This window comes from Lampetra planeri, chromosome 28, assembly GCF_965212315.1.
Source record: "Lampetra planeri chromosome 28, kcLamPlan1.2.h2, whole genome shotgun sequence".
In the NCBI taxonomy this organism is placed as follows: domain Eukaryota; kingdom Metazoa; phylum Chordata; class Hyperoartia; order Petromyzontiformes; family Petromyzontidae; genus Lampetra; species Lampetra planeri.
The window spans coordinates 6,957,619-6,985,478 of record NC_136134.1 but is presented as its reverse complement, the minus strand read 5'-3'; the positions used below and the strand labels follow the sequence as shown (position 1 = coordinate 6,985,478).

Here is a 27,860-nt window from a genome sequence, read left to right as displayed (position 1 = left end):
GTCCCATTCCCCTCCGCCCCCCCCCCCATGCTGCCACCCGGTAAGGCCGAGGGGTGGTGTGGGGTAGGGCTGAACGATTAATCGATTTCAAATCGAAATTTGAAACAATGCGATGAGCAAATCGCAAAGGCTGCGATTGTTTGTGACTTCAAAAGTCCTATTATTTTATTGGAATTGTTTTTATTTTTTATTATAACTTTTAACTTAACAATTGTTCTATGTTTTATTGTTCTATTTCCATTTTTTTTAAATAAATACATGTTGGAAGCAATTAATATTTTGTAAGTTCTCATCCTTGCATTAGAATATATAGAGTTCATATTTTGATGGTATCATGTGGTAATAATGCTCCATCACATGTTTTAAATCTATTACACAGTGAATATTGAATTGAAGCCTGACTTACATTTTTATTATCGCAAATCAAATCGCAATGTCAGAAAAATCGCAATTAGATATAATCTCTCATTAACACTGCTGTTGTGCGCATATGCGGGGACGATACTCTTATGCAGCGACGGAAGCTGATTTTTTCATGCTAATCTCTCTCCCTAATCTCTCTCCCTAATCTCCCCCATTAACACAACTGACGTGCTTGCGTCCGGGGATCGAATTCCTTTCCAGCTCAGACCCCGCCTGCTTGCCCAACGCCACATATATAACCTCTTGTTGTAACAGCTCTCCCGCTGGTTCAGCAGTTCCACTGCTGGATAATTATTTCCGCCTGAAGACGACCGCTTGTGTTGCGATCGAAACGTCGTCATTTTTTTTTCTACCTACGTGACTTTACCGAAAGAACCAAAAAGAGTATGGCTATTTTCCCGAAATCGTTGAGCCCTGGTGTGGGGTTGGGAGCGGTAACCGCCGTCCGTCGATCGGTCGGGCGCGCTTGCAACGATGACTCAGAGACCACGCGCCGCTCGGCAAAAAAATTAATGTAAAAAAAACACTCCCCGTGTGCCTCGGAGTCCATTGTGTTGCATCGGAGGTCACCGTGTGCCAAGTCGGTCGGGACAACATTTCCACCCCCTCCTCCTCCTCCCGTCTGAATTCCGCTCGCTTGCCCGTCACACTCCCAATTAATGGCCACACCGCCCCCGCCTCACCACCCCTCTCCCCCCACTGACGCCGCGATGCCACCTTTAATAAACAGCGATTGGAGAAAATGTACACAAACCAGGGCGAGCCTCCTAATGAGCCGGAGCATCCATATTTTGTTGTTGTTGTTGTTACGAGCCCGCAACGTAGCGAAACCAGAACAAAACACTTCTAGCCGCTGAATTGCGCACGTTCATTTCACAGCGGCGGCTTGCGTCGGTTGAATGCGGTCACCGTCGTAGATTAATCGATTACCATCGATTCTCGAGCCCAACGAATAGCGTGTCACACCGAGTGCAGTGGGGGGACTCGCTGACTCGTCGATTACCATCGATTCTTGAGCCTCGTAAATCATGCGTTACACACCTTCCCACAAATTGACTGCGAGCATCGCAATCAGCTCCGTGTGCTGGCGTTACAATTTATCGTTGCATCGCAGGACTGTGGGAAATGACACCTTGGAGTGACCTTCATCCAGCAGCAGACTGACCACGGCTGGTGAGAATGATGACGATGCTGACAATGATGCCAATGTGATGCCGGTGATGACAATATGTTGTCCGTGCGGGGCTATGCTGCTCTTTGCAGCGACTAGAGACGCTACGATTCACCACTGCGCTGAAAATACAAAAGGGACAGATAACTTCTATCCGTGATCTCGAATCGCAACACTCCATTCAATTTGCAACGCTACGGGGTGAATCATTGTTCCCCATTAAAGTTACGCCCCCAGTAGTGTGAGACAGTAATTAAAGATCCGTAAATAAAATGCAATGCACCGTCTGTATTCCCTACGTTTCGCATTAAGATAAAATATAAGACAGCTGTATAATAGGAGGGAAACAAAAATCACTACGATTACTATACCACCGTGGTCGCAGGAGTAAACAAAGCTGCGGTCTTCATTAAGCCATAAATATGAACATAATTCTTCTTCTGGATGGGTGATTATGCGTTGAGGCCGCTATCAATCTCTGCCAGCAATGATCAGCGGATTCAACATGAAGACGTTAATTGATGAAGGGATTTGCTAACGGGGGGAGACCGGGCCAGTCATAAAGTGCGCTTGGAACAGAGAGGACCGTCGGGAGTGACTTACTCGCAAATCAAAAAGAAGTCGGGAGCAGCGGTGGCTTGTGGGTAAATATATTGGAGGGACACGGAGAGATAGGGTAGTGGCGTATGCTGCTAATTATCTTCATAATGAGCACACATAAAAATATTAAATCATAACTGTTTTGTCTCTACGCAAAAAAAACATTTAATACTCTATCTGCCTGTTGGCTTTTTAGAGTGAAAATACCAAGCGGGATTTGTAGAAACAAGCAAGGAATCTCCGGATTAGTTTCTACCTTCTTGGGTCTCATCCGCAGTGTCAGGCTTGCCAAAAACATGCTTCTGGATTCCAACCCTTAATATGTGTAGTGACATAAGAGGGGAAGGGCTGCAACCCAGATGCTTAAGCCCCTTGGCGCCACGCGCTGGGATCCCAGGCACCCCAGCCAGTTAAGCCCCTTGGCGCCACCAACGGGGGGGCGGTGCTGTGTGTGCTCTGTGGGATATCTGGGGGCGCACACAACCCCACCCCTCGTTGGGGACGAGGCATAAAAGGGCAGCTCCCTGGCCGATCAGGGCCAGTTGTAGCTCAAGACCCAAGACCCAAGACCAGCCATCTCAGGACCCTGGGACGCTGTGAGGGCCAGTGGTGGACTCTGGAACTCCCGCTCTACGTCCTTGTGAGGGCGAGTTCCAGAGCGTGTAGTGTATCTAGGCCGTGTGCCTAGGCCGTGTGCCTAGGCCGTGTGCCTAGGCCGTGTGCCTAGGCCGTGTGCCTAGGCCGTGTGCCTAGGCCGTGTGCCTAGGCCGTGTGCCTAGGCCGTGTGCCTAGGCCGTGTGCCTAGGCCGTGTGCCTAGGCCGTGTGCCTAGGCCGTGTGCCTAGGCCGTGTGCCTAGGCCGTGTGCCTAGGCCGTGTGCCTAGGCCGTGTGCCTAGGCCGTGTGCCTAGGCCGTGTGCCTAGGCCGTGTGCCTAGGCCGTGTGCCTAGGCCGTGTGCCTAGGCCGTGTGCCTAGGCCGTGTGCCTAGGCCGTGTGCCTAGGCCGTGTGCCTAGGCCGTGTGCCTAGGCCGTGTGCCTAGGCCGTGTGCCTAGGCCGTGTGCCTAGGCCGTGTGCCTAGGCCGTGTGCCTAGGCCGTGTGCCTAGGCCGTGTGCCTAGGCCGTGTGCCTAGGCCGTGTACCTAGGCCGTGTACCTAGGCCGTAACAGAGTATCAGGACTGTTGGAGTGTTGGATTGTAATAAAGAAGTTACATCTACAAGTGTCTCCGGACCCCATTACATATGCACCAAAGGAAATACCTTACTTGTTGGGGTTTAAAGGGGCCCCTTAATTTCAATGGAGTGCTCTTACCAATACGAAATGGTAATCCATCAGAATTAGTTTATTAAGCCTGGCCCTGCTGATGAGATCCAGAATGTCAAAACCCAGTCCCCAGAGTTGGCTTGCTTGTACAAATGCTGCTTGATAATATTGGCCTGGAAAGCTGATAAGACGGGGACATTTTTTAAAATATTTGTTTTAATCTCAGTGTCGAGTTTTAATTATTTATGCCCCCCACGGCAAATGCCCAATACAATGCGCAGGTGAGCAGAGGGTGAGTAATGCAGGTGAGTAGAGGGTGAGTAATGCAGGTGAGTGGAGGCGAGAAATGTTAAGAGTTTGCTATGCTTGTTCTATATTCCCAACAATGGGTCTGGCCACTCAAGTACTCAAGTATACATTTTAAAATATTTTTTTTTACCAGGTAAGGCCCACTCAGCTCTATGGCTCTTTTTCAGAAGCGACCTGGCTATCCCAAACTATAGCTCGACTAAGTGGCTAATCATCACGTGGAAATGTGTAGCAGCCAAATAACTCTGAACGCACATCGATTCTAAATGTGGAGGAAAAAAAACGGAGGACCCGGAGAAAATCCACACGACCACCGGGAGATAGACACTCAAACTCGATATATGAACCTCATGGCGATACCCCGGGGTACCAAAGTACCCCGGCTCTCGCATAATGTCCATGATGCAGTCACTTTTAGTCTGTTGATGGTTGGCGATGTGGCGATCGACTCATCTCGACGAGCTGTACACGATGCACCACTACGGTGCGTACCGCGAGCGTTCGGGGTTTCAGCACAATCGTCCTCGCTGCGTTTCGACATCGCGGAGTAGCACTGATTCCGGATTGATTGGTACCCCAGTCGCGGAGTTAAGTACACCCCTGGAGAAAAAAAGTGTCCCAGAAATAAAATATTAATTGCCTCGACCATTTTGTATTATTTGGTACCCTGGGGTACCGCCATAATGATCATATGCAGGGCGTCAGGGTTGGGATCGAACCCACGACCAGGCGAGGTAGCTAACATCTTGCCACTCCGGCGAGCCATCCCTGGGGCGCAAGGAATCCCTCCCCCCCGCCCCCCCCCCCCCGTACCTGGTCCAGCTTCCAGTGGAACTCGGCGGGGCGGAATGTGTCTGTCTGGGAAAACTCCGACCGGAGGAGAAAGACGAGGCGGCAGTTGTGTATGTAGAGCGAGTAGTGGTGGCGGTTCATGCCTGGGGAGCACAAAGACAAACATCACACCGCCGTTATAGCCTTGTAGACTGTCAAAGGGTGGCAAGTGCTGTTAGCAAGCATCTAAAATAAAAGATCCCCCCATATAACAGACTGTTGGGGCAAATGCTGTTAAGCGAGCACCTATGAAGGCCGGCACGGCACACTAGTGGTGATGTTTAGAAATCACGGCAGGTATTCATTTCAGGCCGAGTCAACCTAGGAAAGGCACAAGACCGGTTCCAATAATCGTCACTGTTATTGGTCGCGAGCGGGAAATGAACTCGGGTTGCAGGGTCCGTAGCGCAGTGCGCTAACCGCTGTGCCACCGCTCATATGCATACAGACCTCTTGGGGCAAGTGCTGTTAGTGAACACCTATTAAGGCCGGAATGGCAACTGGGGTTTACAGGGTACGTGGCCAACCCCTTTATCAGTGCCCACTTTATTACAGACCAATTCAGACCGTATTGGTCACCCCGTGCCCTCGTAAATCTCAACGTTCATCCTACAAAGTGCCATCGCAAGGGAGAAACAGACAAATAGATTTTTGTTGTTGCCCGTATTTAAACGGCTGTACGCCGGATGGACCTGAAAACTCAATTCCCCTGTACAAGGAGACAGCGTATCTGTTAAACCCCACACGGTTTACCCAACACCACGTCCATTCGAATTCGACTCCGCAGTGCTTATATTTTACACACTGCTCCAGGCACTCATTTAAGACCGAGTCGCAACCTAGGGAGGAAAGGCCAAGGACTGATTCAGATATCGCCCGTCACTCCATGAGGTTAGCTGTGGCCTGGAATGAAACCTTAAAACATGTTATTTTACCAGGTAAGGCCCACTGAGCTATATAGCTCTTTTTCAGAAGGGACCTGCCCACAAATGATAGCTCAACGAAGTGGCTAATCACCACGTGGACATTTACAGCAGCCAAATACTTTAAACGCACGTCGATTCTAAAATGTGGAAGGGAAAAACCGGAGGACCCGGATAAAAAAAATCCACGCAACCACAGGGAGAACATGCAAACTCCAAATATACAGCAGGCGTCAGGGTTCGGGATCGAACCAACGTCCTCCTGTATACCAGGCGAGGAAGTTAACATCTCGCCAACCGTGGCACTCTGGAGCTGCCAGGTCCACAGTGCGGCTCGCAATCCACGGATGTGACCATGAACGCGATGCTCTGCTGGTGACCGATGGGAGACAAGAGAGAGAATGATTCCCGGCCGCTCGTCGTAGTTATGACAGCACTATTCAGCTATGACCGGTGAAGGTTTACTCGTGAAGAATATGAATATACCTACGGTGGAGAGACAACTAATTTCAAGCAAATTTGCTGCGGGGCTATAAACATGATTACGCTTGGATTTAATGCTCGTATATTTTCGTATCGCTCTCTCTCAGCATTGTCATAACGTCTCTATTTATTTTTGTTTTAACTGCCATAGTGCAAGGGGTGCGTGGGGAAGAGGAGGGAATCATCGTTAACGGCATGCCGGCTGCTTGAAACTACCGAGCTAATTTGCAGTGAGCCCAATTTGAGTTTTCAGAATGTTTAACTGCAAGGCAGTGATTTCATTGAGAAAGGAAAATGCAGTTTTCGAAAGATCATTGAAACTAGGCAGATGGTTCATCTCTCTCCCAGAGGCTTTAATGTCCTCGCATAATAACCGGACTGAGAGGTGACAGATGTATACTGTTTTTTGCAAATGGTTAATCCGGCGCTGATATCAGAACTAAAAGTAGCGGCAAGTAGCTGCTGTTAATGTGTGGGGGGGAAAAAAAAAAAGAGATTTTAAATTTAAATGTCATTTTACAAGGCCTCTCGCTTCATGCATGTGATCAAAATTTAATTAATATCTTGCAATTACTGTATTTATATATTCAAGTAGGTCACAGTGTTAATCCACAACTCTGTAACTTGCGATGGTGAAGCGAGAGATACATCGGAGAGAGTAGAGAAATGTTTAACAGGCCAGTTTGACGAGAAAAAGAATTGAATCTTAAAAGAATACTTTGGAATAACACAATTTGCTAAATTTATTGCGAGATTTAATTTATTAGGACGTGGCAAGCAAAAAAAAAACCCTTCAGTCTCAGAAAATCCCCGGATCAAAAAATGCTACACTGTATTCCAGTTATTAGCGATGGGGATTAGTAGTATTTGTGTGGGTCAGCGGCCACACAAAGCGTGCACATTCATGGCCGAACATCCGCCACCGATCATGGCTCCCAACAATCAACAAGACTCTCACACTCCCCGTGCTCCTCTCTGAGTGCGCCGCGGTGGCGAAATGTTACCTCTCTCGCCTGGTATACAGGAGGTCGTGGGTTTGATCCCAACCCCGACGCCTCTGCATTTGGAGTTTGTGTGTTTTCATCGTGGTCGCGTGGATTTTTTAAAATCCGAATTCTCAGTTTTCTTCCTCCAAAATTCAGAAATGCGCGTTTACAGTACTTGGCCGCTATAAATGTCCACACTTCGTTGAGCTATCATTTGTGGCCAAGTCTGCTTCTGAAAACGAGCCAAGGGATCAGTGGGGGCCTTACCTGGTAAAATAAAAAATAGTTAATGAAATGGTAAAAATAAAATAAAAGTTTAATTTCTTGACGTAAACCAAAACGGAGGCGGATTAAGTTGGACTCATGAGCTTTGTCATTGCAAGAGGCAGGAATTATGACTCCGATGTGTCTGGGAGCCTCCCTGTGACATTATGTCTGAGCTGACACATCATGGCTCGTAGTGGAACATTCACGTATAACCGCACCGCCATCGTGCCCGTCATTGCCTCTACATCCTCTGAATGTAGATTTTTTTCAACACCACTTCAGAGAGACACAAAGCAAGAGGGTACACGTTTTTTTTTCCCCAAGTAACCAACGCATCAGAGAGAGTAATCTGAGCGGTTGTGATCTTGGGGGATCGGAGAGAGAAACGGGAGAGAGGAAGAGAAAGACGGACGGGAATTGATAGAAACAGAATGAGAAAAGTAGAAGGAGGAATCGAGTAACGGGCAGAAGAAACCGTGACGGGAGAGGGGAAGTCACATCGGAAGAGAATCACCTATTACCACAACGCAACTTGGCATATATTTGGCCAAAGTTAGAAGACTGTTGCGCTACCTAGATTGGAGCACTCAGTTCCTACCTCACTGCACGCGAGAGCTTTCAGAGCGAAGCAGTCAGGTTGATTGATGACCCAGCGTGCAACCGATTCACCCAAGTCGTTTGCTCACGCGGGTAAAAAAAAAAGAATAAGAAAATTGCAGTGGTATGTCTGGCCAATATTACGGGAGGGCACCCCGAAGAACCCGTCGGAAATCCGTGCAGAACTCTAGACCATCTTCTTGGTTCTTTCGGTAAAGTCACGTAGAATGGAAATAATAAAATGATAAAAATAAAACATAATCAAATAATTCTCACGACGTTTCGGCCACAACGCAAGCAGCCGTCCTCAGGTGAAGAACAGGTCTGTCAGACGCTGTCTTTCTGACAGACCTGTTCTTCACCTGAGGACGGCTGCTTGCGTCGTTTGCTCACGCGGGTAAAAAAAAAAGAATAAGAAAATTGCAGTGGTATGTCTGGCCAATATTACGGGAGGGCACCCCGAAGAACCCGTCGGAAATCCGTGCAGAACTCTAGACCATCTTCTTGGTTCTTTCGGTAAAGTCACGTAGAATGGAAATAATAAAATGATAAAAATAAAACATAATAAAATAATTCTCACGACGTTTTGGCCACAACGCAAGCAGCCGTCCTCAGGTGAAGAACAGGTCTGTCAGACGCTGTCTTTCTGACAGACCTGTTCTTCACCTGAGGACGGCTGCTTGCGTTGTGGCCAAAACGTCGTGAGAATTATTTTATTATGTTTTATTTTTATCATTTTATTATTTCCATTCTACGTGACTTTACCGAAAGAACCAAGAAGATGAATCCCTGCAGTCACGAAAGCTTTAAATCGAAACTCTAGACCAGCGGGGGTTTCCCAACCTTTGGAGTGTGTGGATTCCCCCTTTTTCAACCTACAAACATTTCGCCGGACGACCACGCGCCACGGGATATTTGAAATTGGTGAGGATGTTATTAGAATTTTTCTTTTCCATGGGAACCGCCCATTGTTAGCACTCCCCCTGTGAAATGCGCCCCCCCCCCCCTTAGACGTTCAAGGGTGAAGGCATCGTGTTTGTCTGGAACGTAGGCGGCGGCGCGATTCCTTTAACTGACAAACTGTCCCAAAAAATTATTGCCCGAATTGTTTTGTCAGGACTCTCATTCTCACCGATACGTGGAAAGGGGTTTGTGCTTACATTTCCCTGCCAGGTGATTTAGAACTGGGGCACGCACTTGTTTATATTAAACGAGTCATAATTCAAACGGACTTAATAGGTTGCGGTTATGCTTCTGTGCTCCTGGCATCCGCAATGAATTTCTCCGGCGCGCACGGGCACACATATACCATTTTTATAATAGTCTTGCGGCGAGCACGGCTGTGCAGAGACCGTGGAGATGCTGTTATTCTTGCAAGACCAAACTTAAAGTATTATTCCCCTCCCCCCAACTCTTTAAACAAAACATTGTTATTACCTTATCAGGGCATGTTTGCGTACAACATTCAGAAAAGTTGGCGTGCCATTGTAGAGCCGACCGTGACCATGAAGAGCAACACACAGCACTTGAGCGTCCTGCTATGACGTACGATTGTTCAGAGATGCAGACATTAAGAACAATGGGAAACAATAACTGAGCAGTGCACAGAGAAGCATGCAGAGGTGGTGAACGTGCTTGGAATCACACCGATAGACTGGGAGCTACGGAGTTTTAAATCCAAATAGATTTTTTTTTTCGAGAACTGCATTTTGTTTTTAGTTTGTTGTACTTCCCTGGCACCTCCAATTAGCACGGTCGGCTACGTATGGTGCGAAGGAAGTCCAACACACATACATAAGAGAACACGCGCAGGCTGATGGCAGCATTACAAATTTTAAGAAATGTAATTGGTCTTGGACAGGACACGTTACTGGGAAAGAAAGATGGCCGATGGTAATTATGGATTGACAGCCAAGGAATGGAACGCAAACGAGAGGGCCAACAGACGAGAGGACTGGCGGATGAGACAGAGCGATGGAATGAGCTCGTTTTCAAGTGTTCGGTGGATTATCAGACCGCAGGGTGACAAAGAGATGGCAGCGGTGGCAGGGGCTTAGTAGAGAGGCCCTCATCCAGCAGTGGATTGACGATCACAAATGATCATGACGTTCAGGAAATGTGGACCGTTATGTATGTGTATACATATATAAAAAAGATATATGAACCCCATAAATGTTTTTTAGTTCCGATGAATTAATATCCATATTGAGTAACTGCGCCTTGACTAAAAATCAAGCTCGAGACAAAACAAGAGGTCCCCTCCCCGATTATCTCACCAGCCTTGTCAGAATTGCAGAGGATGGCCTCCTTCTCGGAGCGCTGCGCGGGTCCCGAGAGCGGGCCGTGGCGGAGCCAGGCGGACAGCGTGAAGCGGTGCGTCAGGTTGGCCGGCACGGCAGCGTCGGGCACCAGGGCGGCCCGAGTGCCGTCGAAGAGGAAGACGCGCTCGCCGGTCGAGTCGGGCCCCTCGGGGACCTCCGTGGGCAGCCCCTGGGTCCAGGACCCCGGCAGCTCCGGCGACGGCAGCAGGTCGACTCCGCCGGTCGAAGCGCCTTCAGGGAGGGGAAATAAGAAGAAGTTTAAAAAATAATTAAGAGAAAACGTGCGATGGAGCCGCGGCCGTTGAGTGGAGAAGGAACGCTGCGGCCGCGGCGCGGCGAAGGGTCGGCGCTCGCCGGAATCGCGATCCGGAGGTGGCCGCCGCTTCGAAATCGATCGCCCCGGCACGGCAGTTGAAACGACGGTGCCCGAGTTCACTCGGCAGTGTACGTGGGGTGGTTCGCGGTCAGTCGATCGGCCGGCAGGTCGCTTGCGGTGGGGGAAAGCGTGGGGTGGCCCACTCTCAACATCTCCTGAAGAAGTCTGGCCAGTGTAAAAGACGAGGCCAAATATTCGCCAGAGGGTGCATCTAGTGCTACCTCGAAGTGGTACATACTCAGTGGAATTTGGACATTTATGAAAAAAGTGGCTTCCCTAGGTAAAAAAGAAATTATGTTATCGCCATACACGTTGTATTGCAAGGCGCCGTTATCGACGAAAGTGTTGAAGGTTTTACATGTGTGCATATGTAGTTGTAAACTATTGCCAACCCAGGTGTGTGCGCAAAGAATAAAAGGGCTGTGTCAAAGAGAGAGTCTTCATTTAAAAAGAAATCCGAGTCAACACTGCTTATCTCCGCTCTCAGGATCCATCCAAGAAGCCCCCACTGTCACCCCCCCCCACCTCCTCATTGTGTCATGATATTCCTGCCGACCATTATCCCCCGCCGGCTTCTACGGCAGACAGGCTCCGCGAGCTGCTACCGACGGCCCGACACTCGAGCGCGCGTACTTCTGTTGCCGACGCCAGACGGCCCCGATCGTGCTTGATAACACGCCGGCGGAGTTTGCGAGCGATTACGGCCAAGGAGAAGCGAGGTTACGACTCTCCCCCTCCCCGCCCGACTCGGGGGAAAAGCCACGCGGCGGCGCAAACCGCCCCTGAATGCTGATGTCCAATCGTTGAGGCAGGTACGGCACCAAAATTGCATTGTTCCACCTCCCCCTCCACCCACCGCCCCCCCCCCCCCCCCCCGGCGCATTGGGATCAATAAGACGGCATCGGATCGCCGCGTCTCCCCGTGGACGAGTCAGGCCACTCGCAAATACAAATGACGGGCAGTGCGCTTACCAATCCAGGCGAACAAATCAACGTAAAGGAAACTTACACCACATGGCCATTGCGGTAGGCTTGTCACAATCTAAACACGCAGGCCATCCGACGATTTGTCACGATTAGGGCCCATTAATTGATTGTGTTTTGTCACGTTTTGGCCATACGATTTATGTGATTTCGTTTTTTGTTGGCTTTCTCGTGTTGTGGGGTAAAGTGTAGGTAACCCCGACCTCTTACGCTAGTTGTCTGCGGCGAGCAGAAATGTCTTTAAAGACAGCGGCGCTACGCCTCTTAAAATAAAGTTAACGCTGAACCGCTTGTGCGTTCCGAGATTCAGCGGTGAACGGGACCCCACCCTATAACCTGTAATCGTCTCGGAGTTAATGTGGTTGCCCGCCAAAGTCGTTAAAAAGTGGATTTACTTGCCATTCCAATCTTCAAGTGGCATGCACCAAGGGGACCGTGCTTAATGTTGTTATGCACCAAGTCTGTGGAATGCTAAAACCTATTTTTATTCAAAGGCTCTTCTTTTTGATTGATTCAATTTCATGGAGATTGTGACATTTTTTTTACCAGTTTGTATCGCAGTAGCTTCCCTGGGTTCCACCGATAGTCAGTTGCCTATGTTTCAATTTTGGTTTTATCTTTGATTTTATTGTATTGTGATTGGGGTTTTTCAGTGTTTGATGTTCATTTATATATTATTACCTCTTATGTACAAACGCTTTGATATTACCAATTTTAAAGACACTTTATAACACTGAGTTTCTGTTATTAGTCTCATCATTATTAATTGTATTTTTATATTCTTCTTATTATTCGAAAGTCCTATTCGGCTCCCATACAGCGCAGCATCTCCAAGTGGTCCTACTTGATTTGCTGCTGCTGCCCGCAGACTGACGGCAGGTGCTGGCTGGGTGCTGGGCGAGGTATGTGTGTCGAACTTTTGTTGCGCCGTACAAAGTCAACCATGCTAATCGGAGGTGCAGGGGGAAGGACAAACTAAACGCACAAAAAAAGCAGTTCTAAAGAAATGAGTTTTCGATGTAGATGATTTAAAAGTGCATAGCTGCAATGGCTTCCGAACATGGGAAGGAAGAGCGTTCCAGACGGCCACAGAAGCGCATCTGAAAGCGCGCGATGCGGTGACCGTCTCTGTTCGATGGGCAAAATTAGTGAAACTAATTTTTTTTTTGTTCCAGGTAAGGCCCACCGAGCCGTCTCGTTCTCTTTCAGGAGCGACCTGGCCACAAACGATAGCTCAACGAAGTGGCTTATCACGTGGAAATGTATTGCAAGAATATAGTGCGGAGGATGCGGAGAAAAATCCACACGACTGCGTGCGAGAGAGACATGCAAATTCCAAAAATAGACCAAAGCCGCCGCTGCGAGGATGACCGGAGTTCGCGTGGATGGTCGGCCAGGTATTGGCGGTTCATTTGCGGGCAAGTACTTTGTGTGTGATGAATGCGACCTCGTAACGGTGCTGAAGCGAACGTGGGGTCTCTCACCGCAGAGCTTGCGGCGCGAGTTCTCCGCGTAGGTCTCTCGGTCGCAGCCCTTGCCGATGTGCGTCGTCTGGAGCTCGACTGTGGCGCGTGCCGACGCCACGCGCCGTCCGCACGTCTCCAGCCGGGCACCAGGGAAGAGCGATCGTCCGCCACTGCCCGGATCATACTCCACACGCTTGTTCCAGCCTGGCCCGGATGGAAACACGCGTAGCACACGCAGCAACGCGCGCGCGCGCGCACACACAAATATTAATTAAAAAAAATAAAAATATTTTACCATCTTCTTGGTTCTTTCGGTAAAATCTACGTGACTTTACCGAAAGAACCAAGAAGATGAATCCCTGCAGTCACGAAAGCTTTAAATCGAAATGTATTTTACCATATGCAAATTCTTTTGTCAAGGCGCTCTTCCCCCTCCAACCCAGCTTAAATAGATGCTCCAAGCCTGGGGTGTTTCATTCAGTCTGTCTTCTCGACAGACCTATTCTTCACCTGAGGACGGCTGCTTGCGTTGTGGTCGAAACGTCATGAGAATTATTTTATTATGTTTAATTATTATTATTTTATTATTTCCATTCTACGTGACTTTACCGAAAGAACCAAGAAGATGTATTTTACCAGGCAAGGCCCACCGAGCTAATTGGCTCTTTTTCAGAAGCGACCTGGTTATCGCAAACGATACCGCAACCGAGTGGCTTATTGCGTGGAGAATTATGGCAGCAGCCAAAGTCTAAAGCCATGTTTCTAAATGTGGAGGGGAAAACCGAAGGACCCAGAGGAAAAATCCACACAGCAATGAGGAGAGAGACACGCAAGCTCCAAACATACATGCGAGGTAGTTATCTTGCCACTGTGGCGCCCTGATGTACGTTAGGCATGCTTTCCCGAAAGGTGCGATGACGAACTTCGAGTCAAAGCAATTTAGAGGGTAGGTGGAGGCGAAAGCAGAGAGGTCACCGATGCGAGAAAGGGCAGACGATGCTGTCAACGACATAAGTGTGTGCCGAGGCGACCCAAATCGGGTAGCGGTATTAATAAAGGGGCGACGTGTTTTGAAACGACGTAGAAGGGGGGGGGGGGGTAGACATGTACTGGGGTATTACTGTACAACTCACGTGTGCATGTATGTAGACGCACACGGATTCACGCGTAAGCACGAACACAAGAAAACGACACGGATGCGCCGAAAGCCTTCACAGACGGTCAGGGGAGGGCAGAGGGGGGGTTAAATGCCATCCTCCACGAATCTCAACATGACACACAGCGAGGCCTCACCTTGCCAGCCAGGCCGGCACACGGGCCGCACGCCGATGGTGACTAGGGCGTCCTCGGCCGAGCGCCGCTTGCCACAGTCGTACGCCGCCACGGTCAGCTGCTGCTCGCCGTGCAGCTCGTATGACAGGCGCTCCGTGGCGCGGATCACTCCTGGGTGCGGCGGGGGGGTGGGGGGGGGGAGTGGGAGCAGCGCTGTCAGTCAGTTTTCTTTCCCCAGCACCTCCGATTAGTACGGTTGGCTCCGTACGTGTCGGTGGCGGGTTAACGACACGTTTATATTGACGTGATCTAACCCAACAACAACAACAAAAATCTGTCATCACGAAGTGCGCAATTCACGGCCGCTATCACAGTCGCTAAAAGCCACCGTCGAAAATTGAGAACCGGCGAGCTTCCGATTGGGATTTCCGCCACCGCCGTCGCTGCCCGGCGCCGCCGCCGCCGCCGCCGTACCGTCGGAGTCGATGGAAAAGGGCGCGCCCGCGGTGAGGATCTGGTAGTCGCAGACGCGGCCGAAGAGCGGCGAGCAGTCCCCGTCGCTCGCCTCGACGCGCACGAGGGCGGCGCCGGGCTCCGCGGCCTCGTCCACGCTGGCGCTGTACTCGCCCTGCAGGAACTCGGGCGCGTGGCGGTTCACGCTCTTTACCCGCACGTGCACCATGGCCCTGTGGGGAGGGGGGGTGGGGGAGTGCACGGAGGGGGGGGGGGTGTAACGGTTAGCGTGCTGCGCTACGAACCTGGCCACCTGGGTTCGATTCCCGCTCATGGCCGACACCAGTGACAATTATCTGAACCGGTCCTGGGCCTCCCCTAGGTCGACTCAGCCTCAATTGAGTACCTGGTGCAATGTGTAAACATCGCCACTGGGGAGACAAAAGTGGTTGGGCGTGGTGCTGGCCACCCACCCCCTCGTGTGCCGTGTTGGCCTTCATAAACGCTGTGCAATGACGACGACGACGATGATGATGATGGGAGGTGTGTGTGTGTCGCAAGTGCTTGGGGAGGAGCTGGCTGATGAGATGGTATAAAGAGGTGATGTGGTGGCTCAGAGGTCGGAGCAATGAGCAGCCCATCCCATCATTAACCTGAGTAGCGAGCCGACACTCTCGATTGCACGAAAACAAACCGGTCGTGTTAAATTCAATTCTGGAATGAGTTTGGCACAATTCCACGTCTGAGAGTGGCTTGTGGCAAATATGGGGCCTGTGGGCCATTTCTCTCCCCCTAATGTGTGGACTAGAGATCACCTCAAGGGTTTTCAGAGGTAGTTCTGGAATATTCACTTCAGTGGACCGTACTCTTAACAGGAAGGGTGGCATTACTCTGCGAGAGATCTAAATGAACACTCCGTCCCGAGATGCGACTCCAACAGCAAAATCAGACATCTGTGAAGAAAGAGCTTCATAGCTCATCCTCCTGGATAAATAAAGATTCTGATTCTTCCATCCAAGTACTAACTAGGCTCGACACTGCTTAGCTTCCGAGATCGGGTGAGATCGGCCGGATTTAGGGTGATGTATATGGTCGTAGGCTAAAGATTCAGATTTTGACAGCTGGGATAAAATTTGGGAGAAGTATAAACAGAACGCAATTTTTTTTTTTAATGCTAAAAAAGCATCTTATTGTTTTGCGTTTGTCGTGCGTTACGAACATTCGCCAGGACGCACCACACAATAATACCAATCCCAGAGGAGGTCGGCCAGTCCATCCGCGACGCCTCGCAAACCTGGAGCAAATGAGCTTCTCACTTCCATTTAATGGCCGTTTCCTCTCAATTGATCTTCAATAATAAAAAACAACAATAGTCATTGCGTAAATAATTAAGAGTGTAAATGCTTCCCATTGTTGTTCTCCCTCGTCCGGTCCCACGCGTTGTTTTTAATTGCTTCGTGTAAATATTCCGCCTCGGCTAATTCAGTATTCGAGTTGATTATAATTTCAGCGAGTGATTACAGCAATCTACATTTAATTCTCCTGTTTTGCAAATTGCTTTGCCATTCTAGTATATGGCTTTGACGACACAGGTCTGCTTTGAAAAAGAGACTTCGAGTCTTAATGAGTTCCTACCCACATACACGCAGAACGCTGTTGTCAAGCCACTGCTACATGAGGGCCTCTCCGTGCATTGTTGGGTCATGGAGGTTATTTCACCCATATTTCACCGCACTTGCCAGTGCTGGTCGTTGAAGGTGCAGGAGACGTACGGGTACAACACAACAATCGATTTTTACCATTAGCTCTCCGACATGATGGCGGCTTGTTCCGCATGATCTCTGACATTTATCTCCAAGTGCTGGGAGCAATGGCATTCGAGAACCATGCACCACAGGCACGAAAACATACGCATGCCCTTTGCCGCCAAACAAAGTAGCTTCTAGCCGCACCGCCTATAATCACCCTGTGATGCATCGCGCTCACACATTCAAACACTATCCAAAGCCTCAAAAGCCTGTTTAGCTCCCACGATTGATGGCATTGGGTGCATAATGCCAATGGGCTCTTGGCGGGTCAAAATAAAGATCTTGACTGTCGCTACTTCCCGACACACATTAAACACCTATTCCCAATCGGTTGCCTGGCATGTGATGGGGCCTCGTATGATGAGGCTCATCTGATGGATTCGGGTCTTAAGAAACCAATGCCACCGTATTTCTATTCATCTCCGTCTGCTATAGACGGGACTAAATTAAACAAACTGTGCTCTTTCCCATAGACACAGATATAATTAGGTTTTGGCCAACACAAGCATGCCTGCCACTTTCACAATACACAAATAACCTTTAGAAATTACATCCGACTGCTTGATAATCTAAAATGAAGGCGAATTTTTATTACAAAGTGTGGGATAACCTAAGACCTGAGTAAACGTGCATAATTAATCAAGAGAAAACCCACCTTATGAAACATTCGGTAGACACACAAAGGCGATCAATAAAAAAAAGAGTGAATTATGAAAACGCATTAAGTTCTGACGTGTACATTTTTATCTAGTTTACAGTCAATTCGAGGAAAGTCGGTAGATGGTTTAAGTGGCGTGAAAATGCTCCTGGAGTTTTCCCACACTCCTCTTTTTTTTTTTGGGGGGCGTAGGGGTGTGTGTGGTTGGGGAGTGGGGGAATGTTTCGACAGCCAAAAAAGCAAATCAAACAATTTAGTTGAAGGAGCATGGCCCCTCGCTTAGGGCTTCGAAGGATGGTTAAGAATTCGGGGCTGGTTCTCTGGGGACGGAGTAAGATTATTTTTCTTTTTGTAAAGCGTAATTGAGACAAAACACATGGGAAGGGGGGGGGTAGGAGCACATAAGGAAAAAAGAACGGAGCGGACGACGCGACCGACCGCAGCGCTAACTTGGCAGTTTGAAAAGCAAACACAAAGCGACGTTCCCAAACCGTGGTGGGAAGAAAAAAAACACTAAATTGGGGCTACATTCTTTTGCACATCTCCCCCCCCCCCCATGGATCCAAGCATAGACAATTAACGAGGGAAGAAAAATAAAATCTATTTGTGTATATTTGTTCGTTGGGCTCGGCGCACGCAATTTGGACGGAATGTGCTTGCGCGGGTTTTTGATGCCTGCGAGCGGTTAATGTTGAGAAGCGAGCGATTTAACGCCGGATCGTTGTTTTTCCTCGGCAGATTTTTTTCGAGAGGCCGAGACGTCCTTCTCGCACGTAAACAAAAGCTTACGCCATATTCAAATGTAGCGAGCAGAACGCTATGTTCTGCTTCACTTTTTATACAGATTTTTTTTTAGGTAAAAATTCTACGATTTAACGTATATAACGCGATTGGGTTGTGCCACGCTTTGAGCATTTTAATGTTGAGCATTTTGGGTGCAGTAGTGGAGGGATGTTTACTACCTCGCCTGTTATGCAGGAAGTCGTGAGTTTGATCCCGAGCCTGACGCCTGCTGCAAATCTGGAGTGTGCATGTTCTGTCCCCGTGGTCGCGTGGATTTTTCTCCGGGTCCTCCGGTTTTTCCCTCCATATTTATAAACGTGCGTTTAGAGTATTTGGCTGCTGCCATAACTTTTCACACAATAAGCCACTCCGTTGAGCTATAATTTGTGGCCAGTTCGCTTCTGAATAAGAGCTACATAGCTCAGTGGGCTTAACTAGGTAGCATAAAAAGAGGAGCAGTTTTTACTTTCAACTCTCAAGCTAATTCAACGCTGTGAAGATGGCCGTAGCATTAGCAGCGCGTCGCAAAAGCTTGCTCAATGCGCAACCCGGCCCGGAAAAAAACCCACATTTAGAATTAATGAACGTAAACATTTTTTTTAAATGATGAAGGCCAATCTAAGAAACTAATTTTAAACTCAATACATGCCCTTGGTATATGGTTTCAAACCGAGGCGCAGCCCACTCGGTATATTTAGCCGGGCCCTAACCCTAAAAATAATGTCTTCCATTAAAAAGAATATTAATGAATACTGCCGAAAAATATTTATTGGCAAAGGATAATAAAGCACAAATATGAAATATAACCGCTATGCATCTCTCAGTGTTGCATACTGTAATGCAATTGGATCCTGCAAAATACGTTTGGTGTAATTTTTGGAGCGATTAAATTTTCTTCACGGGGGTAATGAATGCGCGAACGATTTTTTCAGGCATACAAATGCGTCTCTGTGGGCCCGAGCGTAAAGCCAGCAAGCAAGTCAAGACCCCATGCACAGGACAGCACTGTATATAGTGCACTCGACACAGAACACTGCTGTATTTTTGCAAGTGCAAGTTTAAATATAATTGCTTCTTTTTCAAGTACTGGAAGGAAAAAAAAATACGTTAGCACAATAAAATTCTAAGCGGCCATTTACCGGACGGCTTCACTGCACGGGCACGCCCAGCAATTTTTCCACCACTAGCACCGTAAATGAAAAAATCTATTCATGCAGCAACACCATACCACCACACACCCGCGTAATATACCCTGGACAATTTTTTTTCCACCGTTATTTATTCTTTTTTTTATTACTGGGTGTAGACAGTGCGCTTCAGGGATCTGTCCACTGGGACATCAAGCCGTGTGCCAAGAGGCCCTGTGCAGACAGAAGCCTCATGCGATCACAGCTAAAACACACGATTCCCTCTGAAGCGCTCGTTACATCACCAGCTGTGCCTGTCCACAAAAGGTGTCTCACGCGGAACAAATGCAACATTCATCTGGATTCCGGCAAGGCCGTTAATTTCCTCTCTTGCCAAATACTACTCCGCTACTGTACGACGACGATGACCGATTCCAATTCCACAGATCGGCAATCACAACTCGTCCATCTGTCCACGCATCCCTTGGTTTTGTAATCAGCTGAAATTAAGTTGCTTAACTTTGGCAATTAACGTCCGAGCGCCGCCAAGCAAAAATCTAAGACCAATCTCAAATGAGCATCCACCGAAGAACGCAGGGGCACTCGCGCGCACGTGCCAAAAAGCACGCGACGTCTCAATCCCCACCGTGGACGCTTTGAAAAGGAGAAGCAAATCTTTTTGTACGTGCAGCCACTAGTTATTTATTGCAATCTCCCAGAGGCCGCGCGGAAGCCCTTTTTTGAAAGGGGAGGCGATAACGGAGCGGGCGTTCGGGCGGGCGATACGTCGGGGAAGCATTATCGACGCGCAGAGCCGCGTCCTGATGAGGGGTCTAGGGGAACCGCGGTCGGTCCATCGACCGGGGGGGCCCCTGGTCGCATCGCATGGGTGGTCATTTGTGAACCGGATGGCCATTTGTGAACCGGGTGGCCCATGTAGAACCTGCTACCAAGACTGAAAAATCGGTGAAAAAAAACACCCGTGAAAAATAACTTCGTAGCTTATCGGATTCATCCGGCATAAATAAACATTTTGAATATTCTGATTCTGAAACGCAATGATGTCGCGCTCCTCCGGGTGTGGTGACGGTAACGCCATGACCCCCGGGGGCACGAGACGGCTGCTCGCGAAGCTCCCGAGGTGGCCGATGACTCGGTTTGGCAAAACTGCCCATTGAAGTATTGGCCATCAAGGAACGGGTCTGTTAAAGAATTGGAGCTTTTGCACCGTACGTAGCCAACCGGGATAAATTGCAAATTGCCCCTAATGAAAAAAAAAAACTCATCGACGTTTTTCTGGATGAATAAAGGACCAGTGTTCTTTTCTTCTTTAAACCAGAAACCTATACACTGCTCAAACTGGGACCGTAAACTCGGCAAACAACGGCAAGTAATAAAACGTGTCGAAATTAACGAGCAAGGTCCTTTGAGGATTCCCAACTGCGAGAGGCAAACCCCCCCCCCCCCCCCCACTTTCGGCCAGATCACCCAGGGAAATCGTCCAATTTCGTCGGATCTCGGAAGCCAAGCAGGATCGAGCCTGGATGTCGTTGTTCAACAATGGCAGCAAATGCATTGTTGTTCTGTACTTCTCCTCCCTCCTACACGGTGAAGTATGGCCGGGTGGGTGGGAGGGGGGGAGACCCTCATCTAGCAGCGGATTGACAAAAAAGGGCCGTGCTTGCAACCGTCCTGTGATATTTTTAATAATAAAACTAAAATATTGTTAAAATGTTCCCATGCACAAGAACATTTGCCGTGGTTCAGTGCCCAACTCCATTGTTCGTCTCCGAGTAAACAATGGAACAAATGCCCTTTCTCGCAAGAGACAGGAGTCACTTAATACAGCACCCATTGCCCACGGCCCCACGAAGCTGTTCTCGTGTTGTCACTGCCGACGGCACCATGGGGCTTGCTGTGCATGTACAGTCACAAAGGTCCAAGTGGATTTCTGCTCAGATGACCGTTGAGGCGGTGGCTCATCTCCGGTTTAGAGCCCAGAGCCAGTGGTGCAAATTCCTCATTCGTATTCTAGGGGCGAAGCTATTCATAGGACGAAACTCTGTTGACTTTCTTCCCCGCAAAGTGGTACTCTTTTTATCTGCCCTGAAGGGATGATGGGCCGAAGCAACCGCCCTCCACCCACAGCAACCAACCAAGATTCAAACTGTCAGCTGTGAAAACACCACTAACCCGCGAATTACCCATTTGGAATATACACAGCAATAACCATCACCCCCCCCCATCCCCCCAACTGCCAAAAACGTGGCAAGAACCTCCTGAACGAGTCATGAGACTTCGGCGAGTCTTTTCTGGCCAAGCGAGCAGAATAAACAATACCAACAATAACCAAGAACAACACCACCGACCATCACAGACTACGAGCCGCTCGAAAACGCTGAGTCACCCACTGGCAGACTGTCGTGCCCATGCATGTGCAACCCAAACTACTATTAAACTATTTTTTTGTATTTTACCAGGTAAGGTCCACTGAGCTATGTAGCTCTTTTTCAGAAGCAACCCGGCCATCACAGATGATAGCTCAACGAAGTGGCTTATCACGCGGAAATTTATAGCAGCCAAATACTCTAAAACGCGCGGCGATTATAAACGTGGAGGGAAAAAGCGGAGGCCCTCGAGAAAAATCCACACAACCACGGGGAGAGGAGACACGCAAACTCCAAATATACCGGCGTCAGGGCTCGGGAGTGAATCCACGACCTCCTGCATACCAGGCGCGGTAGTTAACATCTCGCCACGACCCCCCCCCCAACCACCACCACGTGTGAAAGCGGCGCCAACGACACCGCGTCCACAGGTACCCGACACGGCAACCGTCGTCAGGGAGAAGCCAGCGGGGACCGCGCACGCAAGCAGCTGGAACGCTCGCGAGGCGCAGCTGCCCCGCTCGCATGAGCGTGAGCGGGACGGGTGGGGGGGGAGAGAACAGCAAGGTCGCGGCCGTCCCTCGAGGGGGGCGTTGACGGGAAGCCAATGTCACGCATTGCCCCCCCCGCCTCCTCCCGTTGGCGATCGCAGCGCACGCGGCGCTCGCGCGACGCCGGTACGATCGCGAACGGCCGCTCGCGTTATTTTCTCAATTTCAGCCGCGACGACGGATGGATGCCTCTGGGGCTCACGGTGCGGAGCAATACGACCGGAGTTGGCCGCCCATCGTTGCTGTCGCCAAACGGCTGGCATTGCAGTGAAAACAAGGTGCAGGTGCAGGGCCCCTGCAATTGTTGCTTGCTCGAGTCGCTGCTGGCAGAGGAGGAGGAGCTTCAGAGAGCCAGTCCGGAGGGTATTTGCGGTTTACTCTTCCCACGCGCGCCTGACGTCTGGGGGAGAGACGACAGTAGGCACGCCTAACCCCACCGCACACGAGCTGCCGATCAACCAACCGCGGTGAACATGACGGGCCTGCTGGGTCGTCGTGGGTTGGCATCGCCGTGAAATAATTTACAGAATTAGAATATTTTCCCACGAATTACTCAAATCGGGATTCGACGTGGAAAACGTCACCCCCCCTACTGGCAGACTAATTGCTCCAGGTCAGTCTTGTAAATGAGACTCGTGGTCGTCTCTTGATTTGTCATCTTGTTAAAAAAAAAGTCATAGATTACACCAACGGTAGCATTAATTTGAACGATGTGAGCAAAGCAAAACCCTGTAAAGTAAGTGACTGAGTCGGGTAATACCTCTTGCGTCAATCCCCATGAAGGTGGTTTTATTATTAGAATGCATTTTTTTGCTATTTATACCGATGTGGATGCTAATGATGATGGAAGACAATTTGAGTTCACGCTCCAGGAGACAAATTTCCAAGGTATCGATTTTGCCGATTTTGAAAGGGTTTTTACGCTCGCAGGATGTCCAAAGCGAAGTGCCGGGAATGTTCATCAAGTGGCGAGCTCCCCTATCAGATCAAAGCACACCTCTTATCCTAATGAAGTAATTAGATAAATTACTGAGCTTGGCTGACCAAGACTTCAGCTCAAGCAGGAGATTTTTCTAGGTCACGCAGGCAAGGAAGTCAGGTTGGGGCGGTGGTAGAGCCTGGTGGTGTAGTTGGCGCACTAGCCACTCAAGAGCCGTGAGAAAAGTATGTGATACAGTTGCCTACACATGCAACAACAAAGGTAAAAAGTGCCTTCCGAGAGCAAAACAACACCGGGAATCCGAAGCATGTTCAGATTGCACCACCTTTGTTGTACAAATTTCACACACAGCCCCATTGTGATGGGGCCCACTCGCTCGAACAAGGTGGCATTACGTTGTATTTAAGCCGCAGAAAGAGAATAAGGGAATCGGTCTGCCAGATTAATCCTCGTTGGGGCTCATCAGCAGAAGATAGCCAGCTGCCATTGTCCCTGTGCAGCCTTCCCCTGCACTGGAAGGACACATTCAGGTCACAGTCCAAGGGGCTCTATCCGGTGATGTTCCAAAAGGAAGTGAATGCTGAGAAAGCGAATGTTGAAGATTACGAAACCCACTTGGCAGCGTGGGTCATCAACAATGAACGGGCTGCTTTCCCCCCTATCTTAAAAAGGTACCAATTTATCATTTCAAGTGGAAATGTTACAAAAGCAGGAGAATTCCATGTTCAATACAGCATACACCAATTAGTAGAGGTGGTTAAACCGAATCAATATTAATTGTTTCGTCGATTAAAATAAATTGTTGAACTCGCGATATGTGCACTAAATCGCGTTTTGATAATGGATGTTTTTGCAATTCATGATAATGGGTTCATGTGACCCCTGAAGCCACTAGTGGCCGCTGCATTCACCGCTATGTAAACAAAACCATTGATCTTTGAATCGAACCACGACCTTGAATCACGACCATTCATCAAATCACCAGCGGGGTGAATTGTTAAACCTATGCTGATTAGTCTCTGCCTGGCCCAAGAGATTGAGCATTTCAAACGACTCACATTTCCTTCCAAAATAAATTATTTATACAACAAAAGCACAGCCCGGAGAATTAAAGGTGGAGGGGTCCTTTGAAGGTCCATACAACAAAATAAAAAATACTTCGGTCCAGGAAACAAGAATGATTGAAAGCCCTCCGATAACAACTCTTCCCTTTTCCAGTTTCACCAGAGATTACAATGATGTGCACAGGTAAAGGTGCAGTCCTGCTATTGGTGGCACATGCTCCTGTTGGAGGACGGGCCTCCCACTGAGGGCTGTCTGTCTAGAGTGCCCTCTCTAGAGGGGCACGTGGCCCACTCTTCCAAGCTGGACAAAAGTCTTCCAAGAAGTGGGAGTATCAAATCTCTGCCGACCGAATTACCAAATTCATACTTGTGGGTGCACGGAGGGCAGGGAAAAAATAAACGTCAACCGCCTGTACCAGAAATCGAGTCAAACCGGCGACCCTGTTTTGCAAGTCCAGTGGGCTAACCATTACACCATGGTGGCGTCCCATCTAACGGACGGAAGACTAAATAGACCTCACCCACGAGATAACGCTGATATTGCCGACATTGATTAAATAAATAAGCTTTGGTCACAGGTGGCAAATAGGCTGTGATGATGATTATGGCCCTCTGAAAGTGCACATAATTAAGCATGCAAATTAGTTTAATCAGAATAACGGCAAAAGCTGCACAATCACGTCTCATTGTTTGAGGCGTCCTCTGCCAGCTGACCTTGCTTGAGGCGCTCAGGTGGTCCTGAGAAAATGTGCGTAATTCTTTTTTTCCTCCACAGGGGGTTCGATTTAATATTTTCATATCCTGAACGCGAGTGGAAGGCTGCCCATGCGGATCCTCACGGGGCAGGCGGCTCCACTAATGCGACTGTAATTTCTTGGCACTTTATAAAATTATATATATTTAAATTCGACTTGCTTTCACCTAGCGTCCACCAGCATTTGCTCAGTGTTACAGTGTCGCACCGTATCCCTCCGCCCCCCCCGGAAGAGCCTTTTTTAGTCTGGCGTGTTTTGTCACCCAGAGAAGCACCGTCGAGCATCGGTGCTTCACGTCAGTTTCTGCTGTGCAGCTGTTCGTGGACTCAGCTGTTTAAAAATGCGAGACAAAGTAAAAAAGAAGTCAATTGCAAAAATAGCTATTTGGTTCTTTCGGTAAAGTCACGTAGAAATAAATTAAATTAAATAGTAATAGAATGCGACGTTTCGATTGCAACACAAGCAACCATCATCAGGTACAAATGAATGAGAAAACAAACATAGGAGACTTGGAAATATAATGCAATACAACACAGTCGCCCAACACAAGAGTCAACACCCCACCTGGTTGATTACCTTCTTCCAAAGATTGCTAGATTTGAGAAAGAGACAAAACATAATCACGGAGACACACAGACAGACACACAAGCAGAGAGAGACTCACACAGAGACAAACAGAGAGAGACACACACACATTGGCACAGAGAAAGACTACGTCTCTGTGTCGAGGCCTTAAAGAGAGAGAGGGGGTGGGGCAGGGAAAGTTGTGTGGAATTCCTGCCCATAGCGTCCGGAGGATTCTATTATTATTTGATTTAATCTCTTTCTACGTGACTTTACCGAAAGAACCAGAGTAATTCCTGCAGTAACGAAAGCTTCGAATCTAGTTTGCAAAAAATAATTTACTTTTATAATTTTAATCGACAAAGTTTCATAACAAAGTTAGCTAATTGATGCGTAAATCACAAACGGAATGTAAATTTAAGAGTCCTAAAAAAAAACGCTTTTCAAAAACGTGAACTATTAATAATCGTAATGAATTTCATGGTTGCAATAGTTATCAGACCGAACCAGAGGTCGCCGGTCGGAACTCCCAGCGCGTGGCGGTAGAAATAATGGCGCACGTTTAATTTTATCCTCCAACGCGCCGCCCTCGGCCCACACGGCATAACATTTGGGTGCAGCACAGCCAGCCGATATCGGTCAGGTCACATGGGTGGGATGATGTGTCTGGGTACTCCCATCGCTTCCAACTACATCTGGCCAGCGTGGAAGAATAGGCCAAAATACCCTTTAAGAAGGGCTCTCCAGAGCTCCCTTTAGCAGGGGCCCTTCTGCTCGACATCAATGGGTCGAGTAAGAAATTGCAGCGCTGCAAGGAGTTTTACAATTCATATTTTGTCCCACCCTCCCTCCCTTCTGCGGCCGTCTGGAACACTCTTCCTTCCGATTTTAAGAAGCCACTGGAGCTATGCACTTTAAAATCAAGACTGAAATCTCATTTTTTTAAACTGCTTTTTGTGTTTAGTTTGCTGTCCTTCCCCCGCACCTTCAATTAGCACAGTTTGCTACGTACGGTGCGAACGAAGTTCAACGTACTTACGTACGTACAGGTGCACAACTCCTGCGCAGAGGGGACAAGCAACCCCCCCCTCCTCCAAACCTCGCCGTCTCCCAAAAACCAATAGAATGTAAGGTACCGGCATTGCAGTACGTGTCAGACATTCAACCGACTAGAAGAGATACGGCACGCTTGATCTCGGTGAAAAAGGGCCAAGAAGCAATGGCTGTACAATGCGTTTTAAACACAAGCGTGTTTGGCAATTAATATGGAAACAATACAGGCTCAAAGGAGAGCAGCTACAATCATTGAAACCTGCAGCTACGGAGTAGTGGGTGCGGGGGGGGGTCTTGAAGCCTCAGGGGGCCCATGAGCGATGGTCTGTGCTGCATTAACACAGTTCAAAGGTGAACGGGTAGGGAGAATGCAGTGGGGAAGGGTGGCAGTTGCTCCTGCTGGGAGCCCCATATAGCCGATGATTGCCGCCGGAATGGCTGCTACACATCAAGGGGTGGTGGGTGTGTGTGTGTGCTCACACTTCTTTTTCTTTCACCTTTCCAGTAGAGCTGCAGCTTGCGCCCCCCCCCCCCCCGAATGCAATTAAATAACTTTGGGGGGGGGAGAGGGAGGGAGGGGAGGGGAAAGCAGAACGAATGCCTGAAAAATCATGTCGTCCCCGATTTTACATCGACCGCAAAAAGGTGCGTCCCGACGTGCCGTCAACCCTGTGGTGGCTGTGGGCCGAGGGCTCGAGCCGGCACCTGGCTTGGAGGGTGCGGTGGTGGTCTTACAGATGCCTTCCCGACACGCCAGTAAAGGTGAGCCGTTCAAGCCCCCACGTGATTTGCCCCCCTGCCAATTTAGCCAAGGTTAGAAATGAAGCACGAATCCACGACAACGTGCCATTATCCGTTTAAGTTAAAAGCGATTGTAATAATTAGCATTACTTTAAAACACCCGTGTGTAACGAAATTGTGACCATTTGTACGATTGCTACCCCCGAGGTATGGAATTTCCCTTCCCCCAGCACTCTGTGATGTGGGCCCCCCCTGCTGCTACTCGTCACGGTCAAGCTCCAGACATTCCCCATAATCAGCCAGTCTATCCACTGCTGGACGAAAACCTCCCCATACCGTCACAGGTTGGGAATCACTGGTGTAAGCAATTGCAGGGCTTCATTACAAATATATACATAAACTAAACGATAAAACTAAACTATTTTTGACCAGGTAAGGCCCACTGAGCTATATGGCTCTTTTTCAGAAGGGACCTGGGAAAAATTATATCCCAACAAAGTGGCTTGTCATGTGGAAATTTACAACAGCCCGATACTCTAAACGCACATTGATTCTAAATGTGAAAGGAAAAACCGAAAGACCTGGAGAAAAATCCACGCGACCACAGGGAGAACATGCAAACTCAAAATATACAGGCGTCAGGGTCGGGATCGAACCTATGACCTCCTGTATAAATAGGTACTGCATATTCTCACATGAACATAA

At 48.8% G+C, this 27,860-nt stretch overlaps 1 protein-coding gene across 1 annotated transcript in view; it reads right to left on the bottom strand.

Moving 5' to 3' along the window:
• Positions 1 to 27,860, bottom strand: part of CLSTN1 (calsyntenin 1) — a 141,029-nt gene that overhangs the window by 28,807 nt on the left and 84,362 nt on the right. Inside the window, exons 4-8 of the mRNA XM_078607761.1 lie at positions 14,746 to 14,957; positions 14,293 to 14,442; positions 13,018 to 13,203; positions 10,129 to 10,404; positions 4,579 to 4,700 (exon numbers count right to left, since the gene is read on the bottom strand). Coding sequence (XP_078463887.1) covers positions 4,579 to 4,700; positions 10,129 to 10,404; positions 13,018 to 13,203; positions 14,293 to 14,442; positions 14,746 to 14,957 — 946 coding nt within the window. The remainder of the gene's footprint in view (positions 1 to 4,578; positions 4,701 to 10,128; positions 10,405 to 13,017; positions 13,204 to 14,292; positions 14,443 to 14,745; positions 14,958 to 27,860) is intronic.